General features: G+C 37.1%; 1 protein-coding gene across 7 annotated transcripts in view; it reads right to left on the reverse strand.

The window, feature by feature from the left end:
* Positions 1-14,996, reverse strand: part of CDH18 (cadherin 18) — a 992,712-nt gene that overhangs the window by 56,521 nt on the left and 921,195 nt on the right. For all 7 annotated transcript variants that reach the window (XR_008423672.1, XM_019450749.2, XM_019450750.2 and 4 more), the window contains one exon: positions 7,016-7,152. Coding sequence is in view for 6 of the 7 variants with exons in the window: in XM_019450749.2 (XP_019306294.1) it covers positions 7,016-7,152 (137 nt within the window). In the remaining variant the exon portion in view is untranslated. The remainder of the gene's footprint in view (positions 1-7,015; positions 7,153-14,996) is intronic.

Genomic DNA, 14,996 nt, shown 5'->3' on the forward strand with positions numbered 1-14,996 from the left:
GTTCTATGCTGCGTTAGTTTCTTAGGCACGCAGGGCATGTGTGTGTACTGATGTCTTTGGGATTAGTCCTAAATGGAGCTATGACATGAGTTAAATTGTGATTGGAAGGAAGCAATGTTTCTTAAAATCAATTTACATTAGAATTGCATAAGTCATGAGGGCACCTGGGGGGCTCAGTCAGCGGTGGTTGAGCGTCTCCTCTTGATTTCAGCTCATGTCATGATCCCAGGGCCCTGGGACCGAGCCCAAGGTGAGCATGGAACCTACTTAAGATTTTCTCTCTCTCTCCCTGTGCCTCTCCCCAGTACTCCCTCTCTCTCTCTTTTTAAAATAAACTTAAAAAAAAAAAAAAAAAAAGAATCCCATAAACCAGTGGTTCTATAACAAGCATGGGTGAAAACTACCTAGGGAGCCTGATAAAACCCTAGATACTGGACTACGTAAGTCTCTAATTCATGGTGTGCCCAGATAATTGGTCAGACAGTATTCTGTTTGTTTCTATGAGGGTGATTTTAAATTAACATGGAAATTGGTAGACTTAAGTAAAGCTGATTGTTCTTCATAATGTGAGTCAGCCAGGCCTTATCCAATCAGTTAAAGACCTTCAAAGAAGGAAAGTCTGACCCTCCCTTGAATAAGAGAAAATTCTCTTGCCTGATTGCCTTTAAACTGAGATAAAGACTATTCCCGGTTTTGGCTTTTAGACTTGACCTGGGACATTGGCTCTGAAGATTTTGGATTTCCCAGCCTCCATGACTGCCAATTCCTTATAATAAATCTCCTTATTGGTTCTGAATCCTTCTGGTCTTGAATCCTACTGGTTGTGTTCCTCTATAGAACCCTGACTGATACAGGTACAGCTGGACACAGAATGCAGGCTAACCTTTACTCATCCTTCATCTCAAAACTGAATCCATGCATTTTCCTTCTCTATGAAACCTTTGCTAATTCCCCGGGAGAGCTTAAGCTACCATGACTTTATGTTTCCTAACCCTAAAAACCTTATGGCCATAGTGATTATCCATAATGCAATTACATATTTATCTCGTCTTCTGCATGAGATTCTTGAATTCCTCAAAAGTGAAGTAGGGTCCTCAATGTCTTTAGCGCCTAACATATGACAAGCTTAGCAAGTATCATTTATTAATACATCTGGAATGAGTTAATTAATACGTATTTTAGGATAGAAATGATAAATTATACCATACCAAAGTACTAGAGGTCTTGCGAAGAAAGGAGAAAATTCAAGTGAAAATATGACCAAGAAAGCAGGGAGAGATCAGAAATGAACAGTATTAGCTGGATTTTGCTATTAGTAAGTTAAGACCATAATACCAGGTTCTGAAGAGTAGTGGGGACAAAAATATGCATTATCTTGAGTTTAGGCATAAACAAGGAAATGTAGGAAAACAGTAGCTATTTAGTGGAGAAAGATATATTAAGAATGATTTATTGGGGCGCCTGGATGGCTCAGTCAGTTAAGCGTCCAACTTCAGCTCAGGTCACGATCTCGCAGTCCGGGAGTTTGAGCCCCGCGTCGGGCTCTGTGCTGACTGCTCAGAGCCTGGAGCCTGTTTCAGATTCTGTGTCTCCCTCTCTCTGCCCCTCCCCTACTCATGCTCTGTCTCTCTCTGTCTCAAAAATAAATAAATGTTAACAAAAAATTAAAAAAAAAAAAAAAGAATGATTTATTGAGGGCCCACTACTGCCACTATTCTAACAGAGAGTCACATAAGGGGAAGAGAAGGCCATGGCATGCAAGTTTGAAACAATATTTACTCTTTAGTAGAAGGAACAAGCTTTCATCTTTTTTCAAGTATTTTAGGGTCTTCATAGGCAGAATTCTAAAGATGGCAGCATGAGATTCCTGTTTCTTGGTTATTCAACCAAACATGAGTCTAGGTACAGCTGTGTAAGGGTTTTGTTGATGTTGTTCAAGTCCCAATTCAGTTAACTTTAGAATAAAGGGATTATCTGGGTGGGCCTGACCCAATCGGGTGAACTCCTTTGCAAACAGAGTCTTTCTCCAGCTGGTAGCAGAAGAGAAAGTCAAAGAGATTCAAAGCATTAAAAGGACTCAATACACTGCTGCTCCTTTGAAGAAGGTAAGGACCACATGAGAAAGAATGCAGGCAGTCTCGAGAAGAAAGCTGCCCTTGCTGAGGACGGGAAGAAAATGGAAACCTCATAACTACATCCTAAGCAAGTAGACTCTGGCAACAAGAAGAATGAGATTAAAGCAGATTCTTCCCCAGCCTCCAGATAAGAACCCATCCCAGCTGACACCTGACTTCAGTCTTACTGGGCCCTATACAAGGAATCTAGTGGAACCCTCCTGGACTTCTCACCTATGGAAATCATGTGATTATTTGCTACCCAAAAATAGAAATGTAATGGAAATGACTAAATAGTTATATTATGGATCATATGAATGGAAGGAATTGTTACTTGTACAGAAATATTCCACGCATTTAGTGAGAAAGTACTCTTCTCCAAGAACTGTGATATGTGATGAGAATACAACTCTTTCTATTTCTCTAATCAAAGACAGCTTACTGCATTTATCTAATTCTTAGTGTCTTCTTTAAAATCATGGAGGGGCGCCTGGGTGGCGCAGTCGGTTAAGCGTCCGACTTCAGCCAGGTCACGATCTCGCGGTCCGTGAGTTCGAGCCCCGCGTCAGGCTCTGGGCTGATGGCTCGGAGCCTGGAGCCTGTTTCCGATTCTGTGTCTCCCTCTCTCTCTGCCCCTCCCCCGTTCATGCTCTGTCTCTCTCTGTCCCAAAAATAAATAAAAAACGTTGAAAAAAAAAATTTAAAAAAAAAAAATAAAAAAAAATAAAATAAAATCATGGAGATAATCGGGGTGCCTGGGTGGCTCAGTTGGTTGAGTGTCCAACTTCGGCTCGGGTTATGATCCTGCAGTTTGTGAGTTCGAGCCCTGCGTCGGGCTCTGTGCCTGGAGCCTGCTCCAGATTCTGTGTCCCCCTCTCTCTCTGCCCCTCCCCCACTCTTGTTCTGTTTCTCTCTCTCTAAAATCATGGAGACAGTCTTATGTCACAGAATGCATTTTTAAAATAAATAATAAAATAAACCTCAATCAGTGAAAATATCTGTCCAAAACTTGATGCAATGAACATCAGCTTCCCTAAAGGGCCATGTTAGAAAGAGCACAGCTCTCAGAACCAAACTATCTGGATTCATATTTTGTATGAGTCTCGATTTCCTTATCTATAAAGTGAAAATAATGCCTGTCCTCTCTATTTCAGAGATTTTTGTTAGGATGATGTGTCTGTGAAAGTTGACCATACAAAAGCGAGATATCTTTTAGCTATATTTAGCAGCAGTGGGGAAGGCTTTCATGGACCAGACTCATGCTTTCTGCCTTTACCATGTGACTGGGCAGCTGAGTTGACCTAGAACCAAAGAAGAAAAGAGAGCAGAATCGAACACCATGTAAATAAGAGCTGCATGCCATTTGGACCCTACTTACATGTTCAGAGACCCACATGCATTTTTATGCCACCCTATACTCTCACACTGATCCCTTAGCAAGTGGCCCGTTGAGCTGAAGAAAGGGATTCTTTTTAGTTTTTTATGTTTTTCTGTGCACAGACGTGGTTTGCTCTCATATACTCTTAAATCCTAAATCCTGGTGCACTGCTTCATCTGCCCAGAAGGGGCATCTTTCTCTTACTTGCACAACACTTAAGGTAGGCTAAACAAAAAACAAAAAACAAAACACACACACACACACACACACACACACACACACATATATATATATATAGTACTTTAAACTATAAGCTTCTAGGGGCAGCTGGGTGTCTCAGTCGCTTAAGCCTCTGAATTGATTTTGGCTCAAGTCATGATCTCAAGGTCATGAGACTGAGCCTCACGTTGGCTCTGTGCTGAGCATGGGGCCTGCCTGATAGTCTCTCTCTCTTTCTCTCTCTCTCTCTCTCCCTCTCTCCCTCTGCTCTTCCTCCCACTCACACAACTCTCTCTCTCTCTAAAATTTAAAACAAAACAAAACAAAACTTCTAAATGTCATTCCATAGAGCACCAAGCTCTTCCAAAACTTATATTAAGATGTTTAGAAACCTGATTTCATTTCTGCAAAAGACAACATCAAACAAATGAGTAAACAACAGACCACCTGGGAGAAAATATTTGTAAAATGCACATCTGATGAAGATCCCTTAAAGTTTACTTATAAGAAAACAAAACCTGATTAAAAAATGGGCCAAGGACCTTAACAGACCCCTCATCAAAGAAGACATACAGAGGGCAAATGAATGTATGAAAAGATGTTCCATATATTTGTCATCAGAGAAATATAAATTAAAGCAACAATGAGATACCACTACGTACCTGACAAAAACTGGCCCAAATCCAGAAACACTGACAACAGCAAATGCTGATGACGATGTAGACCAACAGCAACTCTCATTCATTGTTGGTGGGAATGCAAAATGGCGCAGCCACTTTGGAAAATAGTTTGTCAGTTTCTTACAAACCACATACACCCTTACTATATGATCCAGTAAATTCACTCCTTGGTAACTACCCAAAGAAATGGAAAACTTTTATCCATACAAAAACCTACAAATATGTGTTTATACTGTAGTGGCTTTGTTCATGATTGCAAAAACTTGGAAACAACCAAGGTGTCCTTCAGTACCTGAATTGATACACAAACTGTGGTACATCCAGACAATGGGATGCTATTATTACAAAGAAATGAGCTATCAAGCCATGAAAAGACATGGCAGATCCTTAAGTGTGCCTATATTACTGAGGGAAAAAGCCAATCTGAAAAGGCAACTTACTGTATGATTCAAACTCTATGACATTCCAGAAAAGGAAAAACTAAGGAGCCAATAAAAAGATCAGTGGTCACCAAAATCAGAGTAAGTAGAGACGGATAAGCAGTATACATGGGGTTTTAGAGCAGTGACAATACCACGTATGATACTATAATAATGAATACGCGCCATCATACCTTTGTCTAAACCCAGGGAACACCAAGAACGAAACACGTTAAACTATAGACTTTGCGTGATTATGACGTGTCAATGTAGGTTCATCAGTTGTGACAAATGTATCACACTGGCGGAGGATGCTGATGATGAAGGATGTCATACATGTGTAGATGTGGGGTCTATTTGGGAAATCTCTGTCCCTACCTCTCAATGTTGCTGTGGACCTACAACTGCTCTACCAAAAAATCAAGCCTTAAAAAAAAATCCAGTTTATAAAAAGCATCGAGTACATTTCCGAACAGAATATATTAGTAAATACTTTGGTAATGTGGCTGAATTTAATGTTACTGTTTACGAACAACCGTAAATGGAAGGGCCCCCAGTGATATTTAATAAGGCACTTATGACAAGCAACCGGTGAATGAATGTGCACTTCCTGAAACAGTCTCCAATATGGGTATGAAGTCCTCACTATTTCTCACTCCTTCTACATACCCATTTATAATTAGGATTACATTATGTTTAGTAATGCTTATTGAGGTGCCCCTAAGGCTTTGAGCCTTCTAAAATTATCATCTATAAAATGCAGGATAATACAATCTATTATACTGCTTTACTTTGTAGATAGGTATTAACCGATTTCCCATAAGAAGTACTAACAAATAGCAAAAAAAAAAAAGAAGAAAAAAGCACTTATTAAATATATATTTAAGATGTTACTTAAGTAAAAATGGACATTTCTTTTGGTAATGATTGCAAATAATATAATTTTCATGGTATACATATACTCATGCACATTCATAAATTAGTTAGTTTCTACTTGATACAAATATTATTTGGACTGAGGTGAGATTTAGAAACTAAAGTATGGTTTCTGATTGAAATAATTCTGGAGTAAAACTGGAAGTTATTTTAAAGTAAGTTTCCTGTTTTGTTTTTTTTTTTATTTTCTGAAAAATATCATTTTCTCCAGGGATTCTTTCCCTCCATCTTCTCTACACAGAACCTGTTCCCAAAAACCACACAATCTTTTCTGAGTCTTTTCAATGTCTTCATCACTTCTTGGATATATTAATCCATTAATTCCTTTATTTTTGCAACTGATATTGAATGAGCTCTTATCACTTGACAGTCATTTATTTGTCATTAGGTGACAAAGAACATGTAATTCCAGTCCTAGTCTGGTTATTTTGAAAATGAAAATTAACCAGAATGATCATAAATGAACCCACTCATGTATTCTTTATAACACTCATTTAAAAGTAATTAGCGAATGCTTATTTTCAAAGAGAATATTATGCTGGAGAAAATTCTCTAAATGGGAGCCACTTGAGCTAATTTTGCAGATGTAAAAACATAAAAATTCAGGCAGAATATAAAAAGCTGGGGTAGTCTAATTATTGATTGGTAACGGGGGACATTATAAAAGTGCATAAACCATAAGGAGCTATCACCCCACACCCACTAGAATGATTATAATCAAAAGATACATAACAATAAATATGGGTAATAATATAGAGAAATTGGACCCTCCTAGTGCTTTTGGGAATGTAAAATGTAGCTGCTTTAGAAAACAGGCTGGCAGTCCATCAAATAATTAAATACAGAGTTTCCATATGACTGAGCTATCTCACTTCCGGGTATATACCCCAAAGAAATAAAAATGTGTCTACAAAAAACTTTCATATGAATGTTTATAGCGGCGTCTTTGATGTTAGGCAGCCGTGCAACCCGCAGAACAAGCCTCATGACTAGGAGGCCAACCAAATACTCTGACTCAGGGATGGGGAAGGAGTGTCCTGTGATGTCAATCTTCCACCAGTACACTAGGATTAAAGTAAAAAAAAAAAAAAAGGTATGAGATTTATTCACCACATCTGACAACGAGTAACTGCCTCTAATACGTTCTATACGCTCTGCTAGATGCTGGCACCACAAATAGAAATGGTGAGAGCCCTGCACCCGAGAAAATCTCGGTAGAAATCGTCATGTACAAGTGACATCTTTTTTAGGACACATAAAGTAGCTTACCATTTTCTGAAGCAGCAACTGTGATGTTGTACCACGGGGTTTCTTCTCTATCAAGAACCTTTGTGGTTCTGATGGTTCCAGAATTGGCATCGATGTTGAAAACTCTGTCATCTTCGCCACTGTGGTCAATGAAGTATCTAGGGAAGGAAAGAGATAATCCTTCCTTTTACACAATGATATAATGAAGACAACAAATAAAACTAAAACAAGGGCAGTATTAAACCAGATATATTCAAATAGTAAATGCACATGTTTAGTTTCTATATTTGCCTCCTGAGATTTGCCTGGCAACTTATATTTGCATAGAGTTGACATCAATTATTTTTTTTCTGTCAGCCCTTAATTAATGTTTAGTCTAATTACTAATTCAAATTGAGAAAAACACCCTTCTGAATTTCATGAATACAATGGTAGTTACTAAAAACAGAGGGATTAATAAGGGAGAGATGAAAAACTGCCTCTAGGAAGTCTATAGTACCTTGGAAGAAAAAACAACAACAACTCTAAACTATGTTCTTTTTTTTGACAGAGAGAGAGAGAGAGAGAGAGAGAGAGAGAGAGAGAGAGAACACATGCAGGGGCAGAGGGGGAAAGAGAGAGAGAGAATGAGTCCCAACCAGTCTCCACACTGTCAATGCAGAGCCTGATGTGGGGCTGCATCCCATGAACCATGAGACGATGACCTGAGCAGCATTTGGGAGTCAGATGCTTAACCTACCGAGCCACCCAGGCTGACCCTAAAAACTAAACCCTTAGTTTAACTTTCATTTCTATATGTACAAAATTTTTAGGATAACAGGAGATGTCAGAGATTAGTTTATACCGGAGTTTCAATATAGTTGAGATTTGAAGAGAAATATATAATAAAAATGAAAACATTTCAGTTAACTACCATAGTATCTCCATCACCTAGCCACCTTGTTTAGTGAAAAAAAAATGAGAAAGCAACTGAATGGGAGGTAGGTCACATTATTGGCCAAAATCATCTTCTTTCTCCAATGCATAAAAGGTTGTAGAGCTCTTTCACACTAGATTTGGTGTCCAGCTTCCTTTAGCAAATCGATGAGCACTGAGTGTTGTAAGTGTTGAATCACTAAATTGCACAGCTGAAACTTATATTACACTGGATGTTGACTAACTGGAATTTAAGTAAAATTTAAAAAAAAAATCAAAAAGAAAGGAAAGAAAGAGTTGAAAGTGACGGTGTCCTGTTTCGTATTTGGGGCAAGATTTCCGGAGACATGGCATATTCCTCCTTATCCTCTGCCACCGACACAAAAGGAACATGGTGGGGCTGGCTGATCCACTGATCCCAGAAGGAAGATGAGAGACACAAAGACAAGGTTGTCCCCCTTCAGGGTATACCGCCTGCTAAAGCAGAGCTACCTAGTAAATGAGCGGATGCAGGATTGATTGCATTGGGGTTAAAAGAGCTGGCAAACACAAGCCAGGCTAGTTACCTTGATCTTCAGCTAGCTCAGACACACACACACGAGAGGGCTCTAAATATCTGCCCCTGAGTTTTGGAGTTTTACATTATCCAGCAACAGTTTATTAACATGAATATGAATTAAAAATACAAACAATCATATGTTCCAAACTATTTCTAGAACTTTTTAAAGAAGAGTGTTTTCTCCTCTCCTTAAATTTCTAATACTTCCCCCTCTTCCTTAACTTCAGCTTCAGTAACATTTTATCCAGACCTGCGGAATAAAAATGAACTGATTATGTACAAAAGTACCAGGGGAAGAATATTTTCAATACAAGAAAGCAAAATGCAAGTATCCAAATTAAAGAAAAGAACTTGATTTGGTTAAAAAACAATGTATGTCTCACTGGCTAGGCAGAAAGGATGAGAGGTATGTGGCTGCGGGTAGGATAAGCAATCCATGTACCATATGGTAGATAGTTCTTACCTTTTTAAAAAGGCAATGAGGGATAGATAGATAGATAGATAAATAGATAGATAGATAGATATAGATTGGTAGATATATATAGAAAGGTAGATATATAGATATATATTTTTTAGGTTTACTTATTAATTTTGAGAGAGAGAGTGCACACACAGACATGAGCGGTAAGCAGGGGAGGGGCAGAGAGAAAGGGAGGGAGAATCCCAAGCAGGAAGCAGTCAGCAGGAACCCAATGCAGGGCGTGATCTCACAAACCCTGAGATCATGACCTGAGCCAAAACCAAGAGTCAGACTCTCAACTACTGAGCCACCCAGGCACCCAAAAGGGGAATTGTTAAACAAAGGATATCATGTACCTATTTATGTACTGGAAAAATCATAGTGGCTACTTCGACTCTTAGATTGCAGAGAGTTAACAATTCAGAAAAGTTAATAATGTTGTCTTGGACAAGGGTGAAAAAGGGAAGAAAATGGAAAGAACTGTATAAAATAATGTTATGTATTGGGCACAGACTATAGAATTTTTATTGGAAGGGCAATGACTTACAAATGACTTGTTTTTCATGTGGAAGCGGTGGTGGTGATGGTGTGCGTGTGTTTGATCTAGCATGTAATTGATAAGCCTATTTATGGAGCTGGATAGAGGTAGGGGGGCAAATAACTCCCTTTGGGAGAAAAAGAATTTGGGAGAAATCAATGATTTAGACATGCTATGCCTTAGAAGTCAAGTAGATAAACATGTGGAATAAAAAGCAGAGAATTGGATATGAGTGTGGAGTTCAAGTGTGTTTTCTGAATAGGACATATCCATTTGAGATATATAAGCCTAAATTTAAGCCTAATTTAATTCTGGGAACAGTATAATTTCATCTGGAGAGAACTGTAGGAGAAAAGTTAAGTGAAGTATTGAGCACTACAGCACCCAAACTTTTGGGCTTAAGGCAGCCCAGCATCTGTACATGAGCAGGTGTTAGCAAAAGGAGAGGAACAGTCTAGGGGAAGAGACTAAGTGGGAATGGGGTGGCACAGAAGCCAAGAAAGGAAGGTATTTTAAGTGAACAATTATAGTGAATTCTATTAAGAGGCCGAGTGAGGTTAGTAAGGGTTGATTGGATTTTGAAAGATGGGCATCTTTAGTTAACTTGAAAAGAATCTCTTCAATAAAATATAAAGTGTGTGTGTTTTTTTTTAAACAGTGGACTCAAGAGGATATTGAATGTGAATATATGAAGCCCCACAGTCACGATACTTTACTAGATACCGTCACCCAAAAATAGAGATCAGAGAAAGTGCTGCCATATATCATCAGAGAAGTGGTTCAATATTTTTTTTTTCTTTCATTGGGGATATTAAGCACTGTCTTTGCTGAAGGTAATGATCCTTTTGAAAGAGTGAAATACCTAAAATGGTAAAATTTATGAGAAGGTGAGCAGGATTGGGTTCCAGAGAATAAATACAGGGATTTCCATTGAAAGTAACAGAGACACTTCTTCCATTTTAGCATGAGGGAAATCTCAGAAGTCTGGTAAATACATAGGATACATGATTGTGATGGTGGAAATATTTCAAAATTCACCATAGTTCCTGGACCAGAGTATAAATGTTGAAATACAACTCCATGCCTTTAATAGATGTAATGTATGTAATGTAACATAACAGAATATGTAGAATTTAAGGCAAAGGTGTGAAACCTTGTAACAACCTGTGGATAATCCTGCTCACACATTATAGAAGATTAATAGATCATGCAAATCAAAACTGTAGACCATCCTAAGAACACTAAAAGAGCCAGAATATAACCCTTGTAAACTGTGTTATCAAAGCAAGAAATAGACCATTTTGCATTGACTGTTCTAATAATAACTACATGTTAATTGGAGAAAGTTCAACATAATGAAGGCATTTAAACATGAAGAACAGGTGTAAAGCAAAACTGATTTCAGAGAAACGGTACAAAATCCAGATGCTACAGAACAGTGGGGAAGGGCAATGTCATTGGGCTTTCCCAAAACATTAGGTCATGGTACACTGAAACTGATTTTGACTTGCATTCACATCACAAAAAATTCTCATAATATTCTTTGTCCAGAGGCCTGATGCTGAGGATGAGGGCTGGATTGCTTAGAAGTGAGAAGTCTTGTCACGGGAAAGGAATAACTTTTTTAAAAATGTAATCGGTTGGAAATCTGGGTTATTACATCATCTAAAGTTCGTTGTCATTAACCTGTCTTGAAGATACTTTCCATGTTTAGATACCCTAAAAACAGTGATTTCTGTCTTGGAAAGTCAGACCTAAAATTAAAACATATTCAATTGCAAAGTTTTCTGCAAAGCTCAGATTACATTGTTATCAACACATCCCTATGAAATATGGGAGAACGTGCTCCATCTTAGAAATCTGATCACTTCAGGGGCACCTGGGTGGCTCAATCGGTTAAGCATCCAACTTGGGCTCAGGTCATGATCTCACCGTTCGTGGGTTTGAGCCCCGCGTCAGGCTCTGTGCTGACAGCTCGGAGCCTGGAGCCTGTTTCAGATTCTGTGTCTCCCTCCCCGTCTGCCCCTCCCCTGTCCACGCTCTGAATCTCTCTGACTTTCAATAATAAGTAAACATTAAAAAACAATTACAAAAACAAAAAAAAAAATCTGATCACTTCAGAGCTGAGCTGTCAGTCTGGGGAAAAAAAATTGGATTTCTGTTTCTAAGCTAAATTAAGACTATGAAATGCATTGTCTCAGTATCAGGATCATCTGTTCTCTTTTAGGTACCTCACACAGAGCTTTGTAATGTAAATGCTAGCATTAGTGATTAAATACTTTCAGAATAAATATGCCCTTTAGTTGAATTAAATATATACATAAATATATTTAAATATATATACATATATATATATGTATATATATTTATATATATATTTAACTTTTATTTCAAATGGTAGGTACAATGCTAGGTATGTGTCTTCAGTCTCATGTTATTTACTTCTTAGCTTTCTATGTGTCCTGACTCTCTTGGGAAATCTACAGTATAAGGGCTAGATATTAGAGGATGCTTGGATGTAGAGTTTTGTATGTGGAGCTGCAATTGAATTTCAACTCAAGTAGAACTAAATAGTTCTGCTTTATTCTAGCCTTGGATTTCTTCCTGGCCACACAAATACAAGCTCAGGAAAAAAAAGGAAAATGTGAGAAAAAAATAAATGATTTACAACTATTTGGGGGATTAAATGTAGAATCATTCAGTGCTAATTATATAAAATAAAGAAGTCACATGGGTCCACGAAACTGTTTACCAAACAAATAAAAATAGATGAAAATATTCTCAGTAGGTAACTTTTAAAAATATTTTCATAATAACATCCACTTGTTTCCTTTTACAAACCTCTAAAAAAGTCAACACGGCATCTTAATACTTTATGACCTCATATATAAATATTTAGGTGTTTTTCAATGCTAATGTTAATTTGGCATTTTCAGGGATATCTAGCAAACAGAAAATCAATTAGCCATTTGTGTAGATGATGTAAATTCTAAATTGGGATTAATGATAAAACTTGAGAAATTAAAGTTCTGAGAAGTATTTTTTTTAATATTCTAGTCCATTGGTATAATAAAGTAGCCAGTGTAAACTGAGGCAAGAGTATATGTAACTTGGCAAGATGTTTAAATATATTTTTCTTCAAATTCTACTTTCTCTCTTCATTTAAGACTATACCAAGATGATATATTTAAGACTTGAAGGAAACACATATATACGAGTTATTTACAAAAGCGATCTAAAACGAGGTAAAGAAAGGTCACATTCATGGAGCTTCCATGGTGTACCATATTGTGCTTTAAGTGTTAGTTCACTGCAAACTGAAAACAGTTTGCATGAGATGGGTACTATTAATAGCCCCTTTTTTTTATAGAGGAAGAAACTGAGGTATGGAGTGATGAAGAATTTTATCCAACATCAAGGAGCTAGTTAGGGCAAGAGATTAAAATAGAATATAAGTGCATTAAGTAATATTTGCAAGCTCCCTTTAAAAAAGAAGTAGGCAGTATTTAAGGCTTTATTCATTCAAAAATATTTCTTTGAAGGAGTACAAGGAAGGAATGAGGGATATTCAAAGAGAGGAAATAAGAACTGGGAATTACTTAGACATGATTTACTTAAGCAAACAGACAAGAAAAGGAAAAGAAATTATTTGCAAACTAACATGATTGATGCTCAGAGTTTAAAATCAGACAGAATAGTAAAATTCTAAGCAATACGAGACTTTAGACATGGTTTGATCAGTCTTGAAGGGTAAGCATTAGGGAGAGGTACATTATGGATAATCGAGAAGGTACAGAATTTAAAACTAAGAGAGAGAGAGACACAGTGAGATATCTTAGATCTGGTTGCAAAACTGGGTGGCACTTTTCAGACCACTATTCTTCTGGTATTGGCTACTGGCCTAGCAAGAGAAAAAGAGAAAGAGAAGCTTCCTACTGTCACTTGTAGATACTATAAAGAAAGAAGCTCTTTCCTTCACCCATAGATCAGTGCTCCAATCAATATTATTGCCCTTACACATAGTGTTACACTTGAGTAATAAGAGCTTACTTTAAAATAAAATATATTTGTATTTATAGCATATTTATATGATTTAATCATATCTTCAACTAAGCTGGTGAGAAAATGGAACTGCTCTCTTTGTAGCAGAGGTGACTAGAGGTGTTTGGTGGGGACACTTCAACTCGCAGTGCATTTTTAAAGGCTAAATGCATAGATAGGCTCTTGAAGATGCACAGATAAAAAAGAAGAATGTTGTAGGGGCTTTTCCCAAGAACAAATTTCCCAATTTTCATATACCTTAGAGGCAATAACCTCTTTAGACCCCTTGAAAACATCTATATCCTTCTGCTCTGTGTACAAGCTGTAGGTCCTGGCGTTGATTTCTTCAGCATGCAAAGATGAACTCTTTGGAAATTTGTTTCTAAAATAGATCTAGCATGTGTGAAAATGGTGTTACACAGTAAGGAAATTAACACAAGTCTGGAAACCAAGTGAATGACGTTCGTCAAGCTAAACCACTTTTTAGCTCTATAACTTAATGTATCACCTGTCTGAGCTTTCTTTGTAAGCAAAATGCAGATATGACCTACGTCATAATTTTATTGTGAGGATCATACAGGATAATATTTGAAACTATTTTATGTTTAAGTGTCAAATGATAGGCCTCAATAGAGAAATTTCATTTGTTTTAATGCCTTGTAGGAAGGTTTTTTCTCTTGGAAACCTTGAGAAGGTTCACAAATAGGAAGTGCTTTTTTTTTTTTGTTTGTTCTTTTCTGTTTTGTTTTTTCTGGCAAAGTGATGCAAGCACAACCGGATCTGAATAAGGATTATTATTGAATGAAGAAGTTCCTCCGCATAAATAGCAATAACTACTGTTTGTTTCTAAAAGATCTATCAGAAAATTAAATTATTCATAATTCCTTACTCAGTGCACATGAGTCATTTTATTTGGAAACTATATGAGAGTAAAGCTCTTTTTTCTTTCACCCATAGTAGCATAGGTGTATGACTTTGCCTCATAAGTGAATGAATAACCAAAATAAACTAACCAAACTAACCGATTATTCAACAATATTAAGAAGACCCTGTTAATACCTAATGTGAAATTAATTAAGGCATTCCATAGGAGTCTTTACTTCTTTTATATGCATTTGGTAGAAATAATCAGTCTAAAAAGTCATCATATTTTACTTATCTAGAGCAGTATGTTTTCATATAGAGATAATATCCTTTATATATACATTTGAAATTTGTTAGAATCATTCAAGAAACAAACAACTTTTTTTTTATAACAATGAGAGCTTAATTTATTTTCCTCTGTGATCGAGAGATATCTAAATACTGATAAAAGGACAGATACACTTATACTTCCCACGGTATTTCAATGAACTCATAGTTCTGGATATTATCTCAAGCTGTAATATTGTGACACTCCATAGTATGTCTAGTTAATTCCTTGGACAAATATACAGACATATGTGGTCAAAGGGGTAGTAGTAGGGAGGAAATGTTGAGACAGATACAA

Source organism: Panthera pardus, unplaced genomic scaffold, assembly GCF_024362965.1.
Source record: "Panthera pardus isolate Hobbes unplaced genomic scaffold, ASM2436296v1 HiC_scaffold_2, whole genome shotgun sequence".
Lineage (NCBI taxonomy): Eukaryota > Metazoa > Chordata > Mammalia > Carnivora > Felidae > Panthera > Panthera pardus.